The sequence below is a fragment of the Entelurus aequoreus genome, linkage group LG16, assembly GCF_033978785.1.
Source record: "Entelurus aequoreus isolate RoL-2023_Sb linkage group LG16, RoL_Eaeq_v1.1, whole genome shotgun sequence".
Lineage (NCBI taxonomy): Eukaryota > Metazoa > Chordata > Actinopteri > Syngnathiformes > Syngnathidae > Entelurus > Entelurus aequoreus.
Genome location: NC_084746.1, coordinates 46,209,453 through 46,230,155, shown reverse-complemented (window position 1 = coordinate 46,230,155; position 20,703 = coordinate 46,209,453). Strand labels below are relative to the sequence as shown.

General features: G+C 39.8%; 1 protein-coding gene across 1 annotated transcript; it reads left to right on the top strand.

Moving 5' to 3' along the window:
* The first annotated feature begins 612 nt into the window (after positions 1-612).
* pold3 (polymerase (DNA-directed), delta 3, accessory subunit) lies at positions 613-20,002 on the top strand. Its single transcript, XM_062023587.1, has 12 exons — positions 613-767; positions 1,237-1,292; positions 7,503-7,602; positions 7,667-7,706; positions 7,783-7,915; positions 8,038-8,290; positions 8,353-8,419; positions 8,502-8,664; positions 8,847-8,953; positions 19,128-19,207; positions 19,294-19,375; positions 19,486-20,002. The coding sequence occupies exons 1-12, from the start codon at positions 693-695 to the stop codon at positions 19,689-19,691; spliced, it is 1,362 nt and encodes a 453-aa protein (XP_061879571.1). The 5' UTR covers positions 613-692; the 3' UTR covers positions 19,692-20,002.
* Positions 20,003-20,703: the final 701 nt, after the last annotated feature.

Genomic DNA, 20,703 nt, shown 5'->3' with positions numbered 1-20,703 from the left:
GCTCTAGAAAATTTTTATTTATTTTTTATTTTTTTTATTTTTTTAAATAAATAAATAAATAAAAATATATATATATATACATATTTATTTTTTTAAAATGTTTTTTAATTAAATCATCATAAAAAACACAATATATACATTATATATCAATATAGATCAGTATGCAGGGATACAGTCCGTAAGCACACATGATTGTATTTCTTTATGGAAAAAAAAAATTACAAAAAATAAATACCACCGCCCCCTAATGACCTTTAGGCGGCAGCACTCAGCAAAAGAGGGGAAACTACTCACGTTACCATTTTACCGGAAGTAAATGTTTTTGTTTTTGTTTTTTTGAACGACAAACATACATTTATAATGCACACAAAAGTCAAGGCACTTTAAACATCAGCGAAACGTGTCAGGGAAAGAAAACAAAAGCAAATACAGATAGAGTATTACATAATAATAAAAACTATGAAAGACAAAAATCACTTTAAATGTTTTTAACTAATATATCAATTTAAGGGCTTTTGTACTCTTAGTCATCCTCCAAGATTTGATTAATAATTGTAAATTATTAAGCCAATTAGAAAATGTAGGCCTTACTTTCATAAATCGACATTTATTTAGAAAGAACTTTGCCTGGACCGGAAGTAAATAAAGTGTCTTCCCGCGCTGCTGCATCCTTTCAAAAAAAAAAGGCACTTATGCAATTATTTAACGACATGGACGAGCTTTATCTGGACAACATCGACGAATTTGTCAACGACCACAATAAGATCGTAAGGACGCTTTTATCTGGTTTTGGGAAGCACGTTCAGAGGGAGCTTTTTTAACCAAAGTCGGAGGCGCAATGGCGTCGTCGTGTTTAGCTGCCGATGTACGTTCTAAAAAAAACTGCCTTTTTACAATATAGTCGAACACAGTTCGGGTCGTTCATGAAGGATGACATTTGTTTTAGCTTCGTGTTGTTTCGTGTGCCATTTTGTTTCATTCGGCCTCTGTTGTGTGTTATAAAATGGTATTGAAGTCATAACAACATTACTAACTTACAACGCCGTTTGGTTTCAAATAATATCCAGATATTTTCGTTTATTGGTAGCATAGGTGAGGTGCGCCCCGAAAGGGACAAGCGGCAGAAAAAATGGATGGATGGATGGTTACCAATATGAAGCTTTTCTTTTTTTCTTCCATCTTCCTGTCATGTGTCATTGTTAAGACATTATTACCTAAATGCTCTCAAATCTACAGGTGACCTACAAATGGCTCAGTTTAACTCTAGGAGTCCATGTCAACACAGCAAAACAGTAAGTACCTTTTCCATGGCCTATTTCATTTATTAGAATTAACCTTCAGTTGTATTCTAGGCTCTTATTATAGCCGATTCATACTTTATTATAGGGCTGGGCAATATGACCTTTTATTAATATCTCAATATTTTTAGGCCATGTCACGACACACGATATATATCTCAATATTTTGCCTTAGCCTTGAATGAACACTTGATGCATATAATCACACCCGTATGATGATTATATGTGTCTACATTAAAACATTCTTGTTCATACTGCACTGATATATGCTCATTTTAAACTTTCATGCAGAGAGGGAAATCACAAGTAAGTCAATTTACCAAAAGTGTATTTATTAAACAGTTATTAAAGGCCTACTGAAATGATTTTTTTTTTATTTAAACGGGGATAGCAGATCTATTCTATGTGTCATACTTGATCATTTCGCGATATTGCCATATTTTTGCTGAAAGGATTTAGTATAGAACAACGACGATAAAGATTGCAACTTTTGGTATCTGATAAAAAAAAGGCTTGCCCCTACCGGAAGTAGCGTGACGTAGTCAGTTGAACATATACGCAAAGTTCCCTATTGTTTACAATGATGGCCGCATGAAGTGAGAGAGATTCGGACCGAGAAAGCGACAATTTCCCCATTAATTTGAGCGAGGATGAAAGATTTGTGGATGAGTAAAGTGCAAGTGAAGGACTAGTGGGGAGTTGAAGCTATTCAGATAGGGAAGATGCTGTGAGAGCCGGGGGTGACCTGATATTCAGCTGGGAATGACTACAACAGTAAATAAACACAAGACATATATATACTCTATTAGCCACAACACAACCAGGCTTATATTTAATATGCCACAAATTAATCCTGCATAAAAACACCTGCGTGTTTGTTACGCTAGCTCCTAGCTCCTCTGCTAGCTCCTAGCTCCATAGAACACGCCAATACAATTCAAACACCTGATCAACACACACAATCACTCAGCCCAAAAGACCGTTCACCTAACCCAAGGTTCATAAAGCTTATATATTTTTAAAAAGTTACGTACGTGACGCACATACGGTCAAGCTATCAAATGTTTAGCAGCCAAGGCTGCATACTCACGGTACCTGATATTCAGCTGGGAATGACTACAACAGTAAATAAACACAAGACATATATATACTCTATTAGCCACAACACAACCAGGCTTATATTTAATATGCCACAAATTAATCCTGCATAAAAACACCTGCGTGTTTGTTACGCTAGCTCCTAGCTCCTCTGCTAGCTCCTAGCTCCATAGAACACGCCAATACAATTCAAACACCTGATCAACACACACAATCACTCAGCCCAAAAGACCGTTCACCTAACCCAAGGTTCATAAAGCTTATATATTTTAAAAAAGTTACGTACATACGCAAAAAAAAGTTGCGCACATACGGTCAAGCGATCAAATGTTTAGAAGCCAAAGCTGCATACTCACAGTAGCACGTCTGCGTCTTTGTCATCCAAATCAAAGTAATCCTGGTAAGAGTCTGTGTTGTCCCAGTTCTCTACAGGCGTCTGTGTATCAAAGTCAAAAGTCCTCCTGGTTAGAGTCTCTGTTATCCGAGTTCTTCCATCTTGACTGCATCTTTCGGGAATGTAAACAAAGAAGCGCCGGCTGTGTACTGTTGTTGCTGACTACGTTCGAAAAATACGTCCATTTCGCACCGACAACTTTCTTCTTTGCTTGCTCAGCTTCCTTCTCCATAATGCAATGAACATGATTGCAACAGATTCACGAACACAGATGTCCAGAATACTGTGGAATTATGAAATGAAAACAGAGCTTTTTCGTATTTGCTTCAATGTGGAAGGCATACCCGTGTTCGCCGGTCTACGTCACGCGCATACGTCATCCTCAGAGGCGTTTCGAACCGGAAGTTTAGCGGCAAATTTAAAATGTCACTTTATAAGTTAACCCGGCCGTATTGGCATGTGTTATAATGTTAAGATTTCATCATTGATATATAAACTATCAGACTGCGTGGTCGGTAGTAGTGGGTTTCAGTAGGCCTTTAAGCAGTGGCACAGACATTCATGTCATTTCAAAACAGAAAGTGCAAGATTGTCAGAGACATTTTAAAACAAGCTATTAGTGCACTTTTGTGCATGATGTCACTAAGATGACATATCAAAACAACACTAAATTAGAGTGCAATTTTCTACAGAACACCACTACAATAGTTTAAAACAAATAAAGTGCACTTTTGTGCATGATGTCACACAAGATATTTCAATAACTGTCAAATAAAAATGAGCTGCATAATAGGAAATCAAATAGTTTATGTCCTTCGCTATGTGGTAGGTTCCTGCGGGCGTTATCTCCTTCTGTTGTTGACTATTTTTTTCATACGGTGTTGATGTGGAAATGGTGGCTTGGGCATTTTGTGGGTGTGGCACCGAACGGAGATGTTGACATGCAGAGTTTCAAGCACTCTCCATTCTCTAGCGGGTGACTTTTCAAATGATGCTACACATTAGCAGTGGTGCTACTTTTTGTAGCAACGCCTTTGCCGCATACTTGCAAAACATCTTCCCGCTTGAAGCCAAACCACCGCCAGACGATGGACCCCGTGCTGTTTTTCTTGGGAATTAATTCTTCCTTCATTTGTTACCAGATTCGCACCTTCTCCCTCTCGTATTACCACTCGCACCGCTCCACTAGCACCACAGTTAACTTTACCATGCCGCTACCTCTCTGCTCCGCAAGAGCGTATGACGTTGCACGCGTGACAGTATGTGACGTATGTAAGAAGGTGCGCTTGTTTTTTGTCTCTGTGGGAAGGAGAGACAAGAAAGACTGAGAAGAGCTTGAAGTGTAATGCCCGCAGCTAAAAGCAACTGCGTGAGAACGTATACTCGAATATCACGATATAGTCATTTTCTATATCGCACAGAGACAAACCCGTGATATATTGAGTATATTCGATATATCGCCCAGCCCTACTTTATTATTCTATTTTAGTTGCACCTGTTTCCTCTGTATTTGATGTTGCTATTATTGGAACCTTAAAGGCCTACTGAAACCCACTACTACCGACCACGCAGTCTGATAGTTTATATATCAATGATGAAATCTTAACATTATAACACATGCCAATACGGCCGGGTTAACTTATAAAGTGACATTTTAAATTTGCCGCTAAACTTCCGGTTCGAAACGCCTCTGAGGATGACGTATGCGCGTGACGTAGACCGGCGAACACGGGTATGCCTTCCACATTGAAGCCAATACGAAAAAGCTCTGTTTTCATTTCATAATTCCACAGTATTCTGGACATCTGTGTTCGTGAATCTGTTTCAATCATGTTCATTGCATTATGGAGAAGGAAGCCGAGCAAGCAAAGAAGAAAGTTGTCGGTGCGAAATGGACGTATTTTTCGAACGTAGTCAGCCACAACAGTACACAGCCGGCGCTTCTTTGTTTACATTCCCGAAAGATGCAGTCAAGATGGAAGAACTCGGATAACAGAGACTCTAACCAGGAGGGCTTTTGACTTGGATACACAGACGCCTGTAGAGAACTGGGACAACACAGACTCTTACCAGGATTACTTTGATTTGGATGACAAAGACGCAGACGTGCTACTGTGAGTATGCAGCTTTGGCTTTTTTTTGCGTATGTACGTAACTTTTTTAAAATATATAAGCTTTATGAACCTTGGGTTAGGTGAACGGTCTTTTGGGCTGAGTGATTGTGTGTGTTGATCATGTGTTTGAATTGTATTGGCGTGTTCTATGGAGCTAGGAGCTAGCAGAGGAGCTAGGAGTTAGCATAACACGTACCGTACCGTACGTGCGCGCGCGTCACGTACGTAACTTTTTAAAAATATATAAGCTTTATGAACCTTGGGTTAGGTGAACGGTCTTTTGGGCTGAGTGATTGTGTGTGTTGATCAGGTGTTTGAATTGTATTGGCGTGTTCTATGGAGCTAGGAGCTAGCAGAGGAGCTAGGAGCTAGCGTAACAAACACGCAGGTGTTTTTATGCAGGATTAATTTGTGGCATATTAAATATAAGCCTGGTTGTGTTGTGGCTAATAGAGTATATATATGTCTTGTGTTTATTTACTGTTGTAGTCATTCCCAGCTGAATATCAGGTACCGTGAGTATGCAGCCTTGGCTGCTAAACATTCGATAACTTGACCGTATGTGCGCGTCACGTACGTAACTTTTTAAAAATATATAAGCTTTATGAACCTTGGGTTAGGTAAACGGTCTTTTGGGCTGAGTGATTGTGTGTGTTGATCAGGTGTTTGAATCGTATTGGCGTGTTCTATGGAGCTAGGAGCTAGCAGAGGAGCTAGGAGCTAGCATAACAAACACGCAGGTGTTTTTATGCAGGATTCATTTGTGGCATATTAAATATAAGCCTGGTTGTGTTGTGGCTAATAGAGTATATATATGTCTTGTGTTTATTTACTGTTGTAGTCATTCCCAGCTGAATATCAGGTCACCCCCGGCTCTCACAGCATCTTCCCTATCTGAATAGCTTCAACTCCCCACTAGTCCTTCACTTGCACTTTACTCATCCACAAATCTTTCATCCTCGCTCAAATTAATGGGGAAATTGTCGCTTTCTCGGTCCGAATCTCTCTCACTTCATGCGGCCATCATTGTAAACAATAGGGAACTTTGCGTATATGTTCAACTGACTACGTCACGCTACTTCCGGTAGGGGCAAGCCTTTTTTTATCAGATACCAAAAGTTGCAATCTTTATCGTCGTTGTTCTATACTAAATCCTTTCAGCAAAAATATGGCAATATCGCGAAATGATCAAGTATGACACATAGAATAGATCTGCTATCCCCGTTTAAATAAAAAAAATTCATTTCAGTAGGCCTTTAATTTCCCGGAAGTAATCTAACATGTTCCTATACCGGGGGTCGGCAACCCGCGGCTCTAGAGCCGCATGCGGCTCTTTAGCGCCGCCCTAGTGGCTCTCTGGAGATTTTTCAAAAATGTATGAAGAATGGAAAAAGATGAGGGGAAAAAAAATCAATTTTTTTGTTTTAGTATGGTTTCTGTATGAGGACAAACATTACACAAACCTCCCTAATTGTTATAGATCACACTGTTTATATTAAACATGCTTCACTGATTCGAGTATTTGTTGAGCGCCGTTTTGTCCTACTAATTTTGGCGGTCCTTGAACTCACCGTATAGTTTGTTTACATGTTTAACTTTCTACTAGGATGTGTTTTATGCCACTTCTTTTTCTGTCTCATTTTGTCCACCACACTTTTAACGTTGTGCATGAATGCACAAAGGTGAGTTTTGTTGATGTTATTGACTTGTGTGGAGTGCTAATCCGACATATTTGGTCACTGCATGACTGCAAGCTAATCGATGCTAACATGCTATTTAGGCTAGCTATATTAAAGATTAAAGTACCAATGATTGTCACACACACGCTAGATGTGGTGAAATTTGTCCTCTGCATTTGTCCCATCCCCTTGGGGAGCAGTGGGCAGCAGCGGCGCCGCGCCCGGGAATCATTTTGGTGATTTAACCCCCAACTCCAACCCTTTGTTGCTGAGTGCCAAGCATGTACATATTGCATCATTATGCCTCATTTGTAGCTATATTGGAGCTCATTTAGTTTCCTTTAAGTCCTCTTAATTAAATTTATATCTCATGACACATGTAATATGGCTTTTAATTTTTTCGCGGCTCCAGACAGATTTGTTTTTGTATTTTTGGTCCAATATGGCTCTTTCAACATTTTGGGTTGCCGACCCCTGTACAGTACAGTGTTTTTCAACCACTGCGCCGCGGCACACTAGCTTACCGTGAGATATTGTCTGGTGTGCCGTGGGAGATTGTCATTTCACTTAATTGTGTTAAAAATATTTGCGGGAGGCAGCGTGCAGGTAAAAAGGTATCTAATGCTTAAACCAAAAATAAACAAGAAATGATTTTTTATCTTTATTACTTCTTGTATAATTTATTTTGATCCCATATTTGTTTCCACTACCGCACCTTAAGTTGGAGTCCTTAATCTCGTTATATGCAAATATAATGACAATAAAGTCCATTCTATTCTATTCCATTCTGATCAATTTAATACCTAATTATCACAGGTTCAGGTTATTAGTTTTGTGTTTGTTTTAGCACAACAACTCAATTTTGTGCTCCTACAAGAAAGTGAACAAAAATAATTAAAATCACTAAACAATTTTCCAGAATGCTCTATCATTACTTGGACAACAAGAGGAAGGAAAGCTCTGCTCAGCTCCACGCTACGTACTTGGTGTCAGGAAAGTGTGTGGACAATGGTCATGCGGTGAGCAACAACTAAAAATCGACTTTTACTTGTGATGACTTAATCAAATGTGTTTGCTTATCAGAGTCACAAGGTGTCTGTGGTGCGTGAGGACCAGCTGGAAGGTGCATTCATTAGTTCCCATATGTTCATATTTGGATTTTACTGCAGTAAATTTAAGATTTGTGTTTCGTGTTGCAGATTTTAAATCCAAGATGAGTTTGATCGTGAGCGTTCACGTGTACAGTGTCCAAAAAGCTTTGCTAAAAGACAGCGGCCCACTCTATGCCGTCGACTACGACGCCGTCAAAGACAACCTGCTGAGCTGCAGCAAGTAAGTTGACGTTGTCTCAAATAGTCGTGCAGAATTGCACAATGTTGTCATTTTTAAACGGGACTAAGTGTGGCAATGCAGGTTAGTTGTGCACGCTGACCTTCTTCGTCCTCCGCTTGCAGGTACAGTGCAATTCGATGTCCTGACGCCGTGCCCATGTCCTCGCTGGAGCGGAAGCCCGTGCGAGAAACACAGCAGGAATCTCCGACAGAGCGTGAGAGCAAAAAGTCTTCCACCAACGGCAACGTGGCTTCCAAAGCGCCCGCCAAACCGGCCAAAGGCATCATGGGAATGTTCGCTAACAAAGGAACCGTGGTTAAGAGCCAAAATGGTGGCAAAGACGTGAAATCAGAGCCTCAGGAGGAAGCGGCAGAGGTTGGCTTTTGTAGTTTTAATAGTGCAGCTGTGCAGTGCATTCACACATTGGTCTTTTGTAGGTCAACTTGTCCAAAACCAAAGCAAAGTCCAATGCCATGAGCAACTTCTTTGGCAATCAAAGCACAAGTGAGTCACGGCCATTTCAACCTTTCACCACATAGTTTTCTGCAAAATACAATGATGCATCGTTTGATCCGCACTCTTTCAGAAAAAAAGGACAAAACGGTGATTAAGATGGAGAAAGAAGAGGAGGAAGAAGCTCCAGCGCCATCCCCAGTGGAGCAGCCAAGCTCGAGTTTTCAGCCGGAGGAGCAGCAGCAAGATGCTGTCACAGTGGAGCCTCCAAAGCACAACAAGAACATCTCAAGAAGGTTTGTTTTCTTCCTCATAGAATAACGCATCACTTCTGACCTGACATCGAAAATATCCACTCACCGGTCACTTCTTAAGGTACCCAAGCTAATGGTGTACCTATTTTAGTGGCTGCTCAGTTTACATGACGGCTATAACAGCTTGTGAATTGACATGTTGTCTTCGTTTCGTCTTCCTGAAGCAAAACCAAGCGACTGGAGAGTTCTGACAGCGAGGAGGAGAAGATGGACAAGAAGAAGAAGAGAAGACGGATCAAGAAGCCTGCGCCCGACAGCAGTGATGAAGACGGTAATTTTCTTTTTCTCACCACTCAGCATTCTTCTTTTTTTTTCATTACTGATTTGACTCGAGGCTCAACAATGCGGAACATCTACTTGTGTAGTTTAACATTTATAATACGCACTGTCGATTTTTGAGAAAATTAAAGGATTTTAAGTGCGCCTTACACTCCGAAAAATACGGTAATATGTTTTGTGGACGAACGCTTTATTTAGTTGCCTGCAGGCAGCAAAGCAGGGCAAAACATTGTTGGGGAGCCAAGCCATTCACTTCACTTGCTGCACAGGCAGAGTCACGTCTCAACGCTCCAACATGGGCCTTTCTTTTTTTTTTTTGGCCTTTTGACAGGTTTTGTTCATTTTGTTAACTCAATAATAGTACCGAAAACTCAACAGACCAGCATGGGAAGAAGGAGCGAATTGCTGTGCAGTTAAAAAAAGACTATTTGTGAGGAGTACAATGGCACTCACAGGCGTGACCACAGCACAGTAAGTAACCACATCAAGTTTTAATTGTGAGGAGATCTCTCTTTTCTGGTAAATGTTGTCAGAGCACCCTTATTCAACAGAGGAAGAAAATAAATGTTCTCTTCTCTCATTCTAGTGCGGCCCCTCGCTCTTCCAAAGTCTAAACAATTAGTCCCCTGACCCGTTCCTTTTCCTTTCGTTCTTTTCTCATCAGTTATCTCCCGTTGTAGTTATTAAGTTTATTATTGTAGCAATATGGCTGTTGAAGTTAAGGATTTAGTGATTTTGTTTAAACTTTTTTATTACATGGATAGTTGATCAATCACCTCCTTATGTTTGTGTGCTATGCACTTAATATTGTGTTTAAAGTGTACACATTTTTACTAAAATATTAGGGATGTCCCGATCCGATATTGATATCGGAAATCAGTCCGATATTAGCCAAAAAAGTGAAAATCAGATTTTATCGGACTGAATCTAAAAACTCAGATACAAGCGCTCCGATATAAGCTGTCCATTTTCCGCTGCAGCACGTCTATAATAGGTGACTGGTTTGATCACACCCCAACACCGTAGGTAGCAGCAATGCCCCTTAATTAACGTTGGTGCCGGCCGCGGAAGAAGAGCGTCTCTGATCCAGCATACACAGCCCACGTGATCACAACAACGACAACGCGTGTGCTTGCAGCATGATGTCGGCTGTGTGGAAGTATTTTAACCTGAACTCGGACAAAGACGTTGCCGCTAAATGCAACATTTGTCAGGCGCAAGTGTCCCGTGGAGGGACAGAACCGGGAAGGTTCAATACAAGCAACCTCATCGCACATTTGAAAAAAACACCACAAAAAAGAACATGAGGATTTTCGCGAGAGCAGCAAGGCGAAGCAACAAACCTCTGGCTCGCTTCAGCAACCCACGCTGGCCGAAAGCTTTGCAAGACGTGACAAACTACCACGGGACAGCCAAAAGGCAATGGCCATAACAGAAAAGATAGCCCAGTTTATTGTGCTTGATGACCAGCCCGTGTCGGTGGTGAGTAATGTCGGGTTTAAACGCTTAATGGAGCACCTCAAACCTCGCTACATTATTCCTAGCCGCCACTACATTGGAGACAAAACTATACCCCAATTAAACGAAGAGGTTAAAAAGTGTATTGCCGCACAGCATGCCGAAATGCTTATCTTCTTAAAAGAAATCTCCACATTATGCTCGGACTGCAGAAAGTGGAGGAGGAAGAGGAGTAGTAAGGGTAGTCCGCACTGACTGATTATTATTTGTTTTATGCTCTTGTTATTAGACTGATATGTTTATTGGGTTTACACTATTCTTCAGTGAAGACTTAAGAGTAATTACTACATTGTTTTGGGCACAGTCAGTGAAACTGGAGCTGTGAACTCTTAACTTAGAGCAGTTGGACAGTGGACAATATTGTGTTGTTTTTGTCCCTGCCCACAGTTGTTTCCAACATATGCTGACAGTAAAAAAATAACTGAAATGAACTTGAATTGTTTGCACTTCAAAACGTTTTTTTTTTTTTATTTTAATTTGATTTATTTAGGTTATTTTTCAGGGTCTTCTAATTTATTTTTAATGTATTCTATTCAATTGTATAATTATGTTGGTATCAGTGGTTATTTTGCACTTTAAATATAACATTTTGTTTTTATTGGATTTGTTGAGGTAATACCGGTACTCTTATGTTGAAGGTTAAAATTTAAGTAACCAATTGGTTAATAATAAATGGGTCAGTTTTTCCTATACCTACTCTTGCTGACTATTGTTTTCTGTTTTAACACTACAACATCAGTAACAGTAACATCACTTTATCAAGCCTTTTCTAACATTCCACACAACAAAATAAGGAATAAATATATGTATGATTCGTGCCTATATCGTATCGTATTGATATCGGTATCGGCCAATACTCAAGGCTACAATATCGGTATCGTATCGGAAGTGAAAAAGTTGTATCGGGACATCCCTATAAAATATACACTTTTTTAGAGGCTGGAACCCTTTATTCCTATTAACATTGTTTCTTATGCAGAAATGTGCTTCGCTATGCAAACTTTTCTATTTACAAACCATGTTCAAAAACCAACTAAGTTCGTAAATCAAGGTTCCACTGTAACAATATTTTTTGTCGTTGTTTTTGTTCATGTTTACAAACTGAAAAATTTACTGGACACAGGAATATTGTGTCTGTTAAAACACAAGTACGGTATTCAAAAGAGTAGTAGATAGTTGTTACTATTGTTTGTTTATTGTGTAGTACTGACTTTGTTTGCTCAAGCAATTGTATGTAATAAAGGAGAATAAGGCCCAATCCCAATACACCCACTCACTCACTTTTCAGCCCTATCCCTACATTTTGCGCGTTCCCGTGAAGGTAGTGATGTCCCAATGACTCTTTGCATGTGTGGGTAGTGGGCATAACGAGGAGTAGGGGTTATGAATCTAGCCCTTCAGAGTGAGGCATTTCAGATGAAGACTTGCTCAGGTAGGGCCAGAGAAAATGCACAATTTCTGCATAAGTTATATTAATTTCCGGACTATAAGCCGCACCTGACTATAAGCCGCACCAGCTAAATTTAGGGGAAAATACAGATTGCTCCATATATAAGCCGCACCCGACTATAAGCCGCAGGGTTTTGATGTGTAATTACCGTAGTATATAGGGGTTCCTGCTACCACGGAGGGGATTGTCGGGACAGAGATGACTGTTTGGGAACGCAAAGCGTCCCATTCATTAACTATAAATCTTTCAATCATTCAATCAAACTTTCACCTCTTTGACATGGCGAACAGCATTCGTGCAGAGTACAAATAATACAACGGTGCAAAGTAATACAAAGTGCTCGCCTGTACGTTATCAAAATAACCAGCCTACCGGTATATGAAAAGTCAGTCTTTAATCATTGTGTCATCGTCTTCCTCCTGCGTACTAAAACCACCGAAATCCTCTTCGTCTGTGTCGGAGAAGAACAGGCCGTAAATAAGCCGCACCGTTGTATAAGCCGCAGGGACCAGAACGAGGGGAAAAAGTAGCGGCTTATAGTCCGGAAATTACGGTAATATATTACATGTTAGTTTGGAACGTTAGTTTGTAATGCTAGCCACGACAACTAAGATTGGGCTAAAATACTAAATAATAATACTTAAATACTAAAACTTTAAAGCTTGCAAATGTGAAAACATTAAAATTACATACCTTCAATTTTTTCACAAGAGGCAACAGTCGTAGATGGCGGCTTCCTCTCCGTGTAGTTCTTCGTTTATTCATCAACCGGAGCATGATGAATGTAAAAATAAAAACCAGATCCCAGCCGTTAACTTCATTGCTGTCGGGTTTGTTGTGTAATGGTGGGACCAGAGCGTTGTACAGTACACAGCTACTAAAAAAGTACTGTAGTACTAATGAATTAAAAAGTTCTGCCTTTATTATTTTTCATCCGCATGTGCTGCCGTGCGGCGGTGATGATGTTGTCAAAACGCACACACTGAGCGCATACAATCATAATAATCGTCCAAAGGAATACTGACAAAATAAACGCAATACTACTGGTTAAGAAAAAGTGTGCATCGAAGGCAATATGAAGATTTTAGAGCTTCAGAGCTATCAATAAAGATGATGCTTTAATCACGGATGTGCCACGCTGCTTTAAAACATGACTCGCCAAATTTGTCAATACAGCATTACCACCGTTGCTTCAAATGTAGATAAATATTTAAATAGCAAACATTCAGACCTCCACAGGGAGTTTAAAGCATGGCAGGTAATATAGTTAACAGCTTGCCCCGTGCACATATTCAGTAGATAAAAGAAACAAATACAGCTGGCTGGCTTGTTGCAAATTATTAAAGCAGTCATAACCGCCCATGTGATGTAAAATAATGCAAGTGAATTGACTGAATTTCGTAACAAATTACCACTTTTTCCAATTGTGTTTTATCTTTAACTATGTGTGTTTTACATGTTACTTGTCTTATCTATGTATTTTTAGCCTTGTTTTCAGTGTTGTATCTGTCTTAAAGCACAGGTCAAAATTAGCAACCATAAATCATGAAGCATTTAATAAAATGTCAATAAAGCTTTCTATTATATTCTAACCTAATTCTAGGTTATGGCGACTTAAACTTTATCGAATATGTAAAATAATTGTAAACTGTTATTTGAGTCTAGTAGGTAAAGCCCATGTGTTTAATGCACATTTTAATTTTAATTCTAATATTGTTCTTTGGGTGCAATAAGAAACATATGTTATATCTGGTAAAATGAAGCCAATAATTATATTTTTGTGTTGTCCTTTATTTTGAAAAGTAACAATGTATTGAAATACATTTTGGTACCAAAATATTGGTGTCGGTACCACTCTATGTGGGACGTACAGTATGTGCAAATGTAACTATTTAGTCGCTTACGTGCCCGAACGTAAACTTTGCAGTGACGAAGCAAGTGGTGTCCCAATACCTAGGGAAGATTACAAAGCTCTAACCCCTTTTACTTCATTTCGAGGGTGTAGTAGTAGTGAGTAAGGGCTAGTGGTAGTGAGCGAGGGGCTGTATTGGGATTGAGCCTAAGTAACTTGGTCAAATATTGTGTTGATATTGTTAAACTGACCATATAATTCACCATAAATACAGCAAAAAATCTACAGTTAAAACTAGGGATAAACTTTTTCGGCATCAGATTTGACCCAATTTCGAGTTCCGATACGATACTTTGACAATGTATCATCGAAGTGAAAATGTTTTATAGCGAGTAACCAAAGTAAACACACTATACAATTTTTAAAAAGTTTATTGTAGAGGTAGATGTGGCCCGCGCTGCCTGCAGGAGCAAAGTTCACCGCCTCTGTCCATGGTGCTGAGGACCGAGCACCATCAGACGGGGGCGCGGCAGTGTTGACGGCGAGACACAGCTGGCAGGTGATTAGCAGCTCCACTGTCAGACACTGCACAGGAGCCAAGCGTGCAGGTTTTAACAAGGTTTTAATAAACATGGGTTTTCAACAAAAGTTTTCCCTCCTGAAGGACGCGACTTTTCAGCCACGTCCGTGTCCTCTCTCTTCTCCTGCTCCCGGCCGCTTACTGTTAAAGACAACAGATGATTAGATTAACACGTACCACCTGTGAAATCTAATCACCTGCCAGCTGTGTCTCGCCGTCAGCACTGCCACGCCCCCGTCTGATGGTGCTCTGTCGTCAGCACCATGGACAGAGGCGGTGACCTTTGCTCCTGCAGGCAGCGCTGGCCACATTTATCTTATTATATTTCAAGTTTGCTAGTGTTGTTGTAAATCAGATGATGTGTAACATTTGTGGTATTAAATACCACAGACAATATTTTTAACAAAATCTAAAATTACTATTGGCTCCCATTTAAATCATTTGTTGTGACCCCGAAAGGGACAATCGGTAAAAAAAATGGATGGATGGATGAGTTTTCACCTCAAAGCCTTTCTGTTTCCAGAAATTTACTCCTCGGGTTTGTAAACAATAACATAACGACCTAAAATAAAAGGTTTTGTTTTAATAAGAACAAGAAAAGTAAATGATCACAAAACCGTTGACAGCTTCTCTCCTCCTCTCTGTCATCCACTTTCTTGTTGTTTTTCTTTGAATTATCTCTCTTTATTAGCACTCTGCTATCTCCACCCTCCACATGCACACCCAGACCACATCACCAGCACCGCAAGCTATGCACCGACAGGTGGATCACTCTCTCTCTGTGCTTTTTTTTACTCATTAACCAAATAATCGAAGGAACTAAACATAAATCAATGCTTTTTCCGAATTGAATAAATCGATTTACCGTATTTCCTTGAATAGCCGCAGGGGCGTTAATTAATTTAAAACCTCCTGTCACACCTGCGTTTACCGGAAACCGGCGGGATGGCCGTGCATGCGGTAATTATTTTAAAACCTCTTCTCACTCCGGCGTTTACCAAAAGGAATCCATAAAATTTAGGCGTGCGCTTTGAGTGTGATGTAAGCATACCATCATGAAAAGCACATTTAATTAAAAAAAACGTTATTATGGTCTTACCTGTACTTATAAATGGAGTCCATTTGCAGCTCCTTCTGACCAAAAGCATCGATAACTTGTTTATAGAAGTCTTCCTTATTTTCTTTCTTCAGTTTTAAAAGTCTCTGTTTCGATGGAGATATTCCTTTAATTATTACCTCCTGCTTCCATTGAAAGTCCAGTTTAGAAAACTGTTTTATTTTAGATACCGGTATGTAATCCTCCATGTTAAAAGTTCAGGCAGAGGAAAAAAAAAAAATCTCTTGCTGCGTGTGTTCACTTCTTCTGCAGTACCGGAAGTCGCAAGAAGGATCACTAGCGCGGCAGCGCCCTCTACCACCAGGAGGCGGGAGTCATTTAATGACTTATACAGTATTTCACACACGCAGCTACGGTATATTAATAAAACATAGCTGCTTACTGTTCTCTTTAGCATACTGTACCGGTATTCAATAGCTTGGACCTTAAATCCTACTGAAAAGCTCTTTATCTTTTTTCCTTTGTGCGATTGTAAACTACTGAAAGCAGCTTCCTCCATTTTGAAAATGAGGACAGATGCGTCACTCGTGACGTAACGAATTTGACCCGGTGGAAGTTCTAGCCATATGCTAAATATTTTGCGAAACGAGTTTGACCCGGCGAAAATTATAGACATGCGATAATAAAATTAATATTTTGCGAACCGAATTTGATCCAGCTTCAATAATAAACCGGCGATAAGGCCAATCATGCGTTAATTATTTTGAGAAACGAGTTTGACCCGGCAGTAATTCTAGACGTGCGAATACTATATTCCCTGCGCCAATTCAAGGAAATACGGTACTCAATGAATAATTGCAGCCCTAACTGGGACACAGCTCTGGTAAAGACACCCAAGTTGGTTTTCAGCAAGAAAACAAAAATGTGTGGATTTAACATGTTCCACATCGTATTATGTGTACACTTGGGAGAAAGTGAAGAGGACACATTTTATTTTGGACACCAAATGTTGCCATAACGAGCCAAGTCATCGTGACATCTACACAACTGTAAATTAAAGCTACGTGTTGTATTTGCTGCTTTCGGTTCTCCCGCGTTCATAAAAAAAATGATAATGAACTAACTCCATTTCACAAGACACATACATTGGGCTGGGCAATATGGACCAAAACTCATATCCCGATATATTTTGGCTGAATCCCCATATACGATATGTATCGCAATATTATTTTCCCGAAAGTGAATTTGGACAAAGTCAAACCCAAATATGCGTGTCAAGTGGTTTTATTGGTACATTGGGTACATTTTTGGAGATTTTTAAAGTTCCATGCCTAAATAGATGCACATAAAAAAAGTTAAAAAGCCTTTAAAATAACACAAAATAAACACATTAAATTATTATTCATTATTTCTGGTGGGCGTTGTGGTGTCCTAATCTGAACACATCTTAAAAACATGTCCATTGCGTATTCCTCTGAGTATGGAGCGATCACTGTATTCCAACAGAGCACAGCTTGTAGGTTCAATGTGCACGATTGAATCACTTAGTTGCTTAGACAGAAATGTGTTTATATAAGGGTATATTAGGGTATGTGGTTTCTTAATAGGGAAAGATTAATGTCTCTTGTTTTCATTTTAGCATTTAAGATAGTGAGCTGGCGCCATTCAGTCCGTGGGTTTATTAAAGGCCTACTGAAATGAATTTTTTTATTTAAACGGGGATAGCATATCCATTCTATGTCATACTTGATCATTTCGCGATATTGCCATATTTTTGCTGAAAGGATTTAGTTAGACGATAAAGTTCGCAACTTTTGGTCGTTGATAATAAAAAAGCCTTGCCTGTACCGGAAGTAGCGTGACGTCACAGGTTGAAAGGCTCCTCACATTTCCCCATTGTTTACACCAGCAGCGAGAGCGATTCGGACCGAGAAAGCGACGATTACCCCATTAATTTGAGCCAGGATGAAAGATTCGTGGATGAGGAATGTGAGAGTGAAGGACTAGAGTGCAGTGCAGGACGTATCTTTTTTCGCTCTGACCGTAACTTAGGTACAAGCTGGCTCATTGGATTCCACACGCTCTCCTTTTTCTATTGTGGATCACGGATTTGTATTTTAAACCACCTCGGATACTATATCCTCTTGAAAATGAGAGTCGAGAACGCGAAATGGACATTCACAGTGACTTTTATCTCCACGACAATACATCGGCGAAACACTTTAGCTACGGAGCTAACGTGATAGCATCGGGCTTAACTGCATTTAGAAACAAAAGAAATAAGCCCCTGACTGGAAGGATAGACAGAAAATCAACAATACTATTAAACCATGGACCTGTAAATACACGGTTAATGCTTTCCAGCCTGGCGAAGCTTAATGCTGTTGCTAACGACGCCATTGAAGCTAACTTAGCAACGGGACCTCACAGAGCTATGCTAAAAACATTAGCTATCCACCTACGCCAGCCAGCCCTCATCTGCTCATCAACACCCGTGCTCACCTGCGTTCCAACAATCGACGAAGGACTTCACCCGATCATCCGTGCGGTCGGGGGCTAGCGTCGGATAGCGCGCCTGCTATCCAAGTCAAAGTCCTCCTGTTGGTGTTGCTGTAGCCAGCTGCTAATACACCGATCCCACCTACAACTTTCTTCTTTGCAGTCTTCATTGTTCATTAAACAAATTGCAAAAAATTCACCAACACAGATGTCCAGAATACTGTGGGATTTTGAGATGAAAACCGAGCTTTTTGTATTGGATTCAATGGCGTCCGAATACTTCCGTTTCAACGATTGACGTCACGTGCATACGTCATCATACATAGACGTTTTCAACCGGAAGTTTAGCGGGAAATTTAAAATTGCACTTTATAAGTTAACCCGGTCGTATTGGCATGTGTTGCAATGTTAAGATTTCATCATTGATATATAAACTATCAGACTGCGTGGTCGGTAGTAGTGGCTTTCAGTAGGCCTTTAAAGTGCAGTTATCGATCACATATTTTTGATCATTTTAATTTAAAATTATAATATTAACCGTCACTATAGTTTTACTCCGGTTATCATTCATACCAATTATCGTTACATATCTACCTGCCACACTTAAAAAGCTTTTTTACCTGTTGGATATGGGTGTCACTACACTATGGCAAGGCAAGGCAACTTTATTTATAAAGCACGTTTACAACTATTTTAAAATTGGACCAAAGTGCTTTGCAGGTTAAAAAGCATAGAGCAAAAAAACTAAACAAAGAACATAAACAATGCATAAGCTAAACAAGATAGTGCAAAAGAAATACGGTGAAAGGGTTCGGATAGAAAGTCAAATTGCAAGATAGAAATAATGAAATAATAAAAGTGCGACAAATTGAAAAAAAAACCTAAAGTGACGGGGGGACTAGAAATGGTGGCCTAGTGGGCGGGCTCAGCTCAGGTTAGCGAGAAGAGAGAGGTCTTAAGAAGGGTTTTGAAGACCCCCAGGCTCTGGGCTGACCTAATGTGGAGCGGAAGGCTGTTCCAGAGCTTAAATGTGACTATGTGCAATGCAATGCAAGCAGACTGTAACAGCAAACAAAACAAAAACTTGAAAATTACATTTACCTGGATCTGCACCACATCGTAATATAGTGGCCTATGTTTTTTTTTCTATAAAGTAGTTTTTTAGTATAATACTGCCATGTAAACATTCCTTCTGTTCTGGTATGTTCAGTCATTCCAGACTCTCCACAACCAACAGAAGCTAGAGAAACATCAACGGCTCCCACCAAGGCGCTCAAACCTGTTCCAAATGTAAATATCACAACTGATGACTGACTAACGGTTTGTATTTCTGTTAGACTCATTGAGGTATTCCTGGTTTGTATGAATTATTACAGCCGAGAGAATCTCAGACAAAGATACGCAAGCGGAGACGAGTCCTCAAGTCTCGGACCTTCTTGGATGAGGAAGGCTGCATCGGTAAATCCAAATCTTTACCATTCTAATGTTAAATTTCCACTGCGTGTCGTTATTTTTCATTGTCTTCATGGTTACTGGACTTTTGTATTCTCTTTGCGACGTCTCCGCAGTGACTGAGAAAGCCTACGAAAGCGAGTCGTACTCTGAAAACGAAGACTCCGCGCCTGCCGCCGCCTCCAAACAAACGACCACAAATCCAGTCAGAGCAAAAGCGAGCAGCAAAGACGACGAAAGGAAAAATCAGAAAAAAAGGTCTGCAAACGCCAGCAAAGGATCTAAACAGGCGTCCATTATGGGATTTTTCCAGAAGAAATGATGGACGGATGATGATTGTAAAACACACACAAACTGTTGCAGCTACTTAATAAACACTGATGGAAAACATTCTAATTTTTACCTTATTTTAGCAGTAACAATGACTGTACTTAAATGACACAACATACAGAAATATAGTATTCATTGTCACCCTAATCCCAACGTGAAAACAAATGGATTCCATTTCTAAAGTCCTTTCTCTGACGTGCATTTTAAATGAACGTCAGTGAGTAAAGGGTGGAGGCTGCATCTGAAGACTCATGTAAAGAAACCATAAAATAACTAAAGATCACCACACACCTACAATGCATTTTTTTTTAAACAGTACATTTGTACACTTCTTTTGTTGTGTCTAATTAGACAAGCCTATGCAGGCCTTTATAAGAACTATTTGACTTATTTTGGCAGCAAACTGATATTGCAGATTGAAAAGAAGTAAAATGAGCTCTCTTTTTTTTTTTAAATAACAACCACTGCAGGTCTTAGGGGAGTGTTGGCTTGACCCTGTGAGCTCACAGCAGCGCCACACCCTCTTAGCGAGCACACAAAGTGGGCCGGTAGAACTGGTCTTTCCCATGAAGGAGACTACACTGACTGAGGAGGAAAATGATCTCCTCAGCGAGGTGGGTTTTTTTGGGTTTGTCCCGCATAGAACTGCCATTGTAGCTGAGTCAGACGCTGTGGAAACATCCTCTTCTGACTACAATAGCTCCAGTGTTCCTGATGTTTCACGTCTTTGCCACTCTGTGTGGATCCTCCCTAATCACATGGGGAAAAACATTATTTTTAGAATGAGACCTCATTTTACAAATATTGACACGTTGCATCCTAGAGTTGAAGGCGTCAATCATTGTGTTTCAATTACGCAAAGAAGCCTAGATTAAAGGAACAAAGACGATATGTACACTATATAGGTAAAATACATATCATGGAATAAAATGGACTTGGAATATTTTAATTTGTCATAGAGTTAATCTTATTAAAGTGACTTAAGTAGTATTTTCAATGACAAT

Bases quoted from the DNA above. Each gene is read 5' to 3' on its own strand.
- pold3 (XM_062023587.1), top strand. From the start codon at position 693: ATGCAATTATTTAACGACATGGACGAGCTTTATCTGGACAACATCGAC. The intron at 1,293-7,502 runs GTAAGTACCTTT...ACAATTTTCCAG, and splicing joins CATGTCAACACAGCAAAACA to AATGCTCTATCATTACTTGG. The intron at 7,603-7,666 runs GTGAGCAACAAC...TTTGCTTATCAG, and splicing joins GTGTGGACAATGGTCATGCG to AGTCACAAGGTGTCTGTGGT.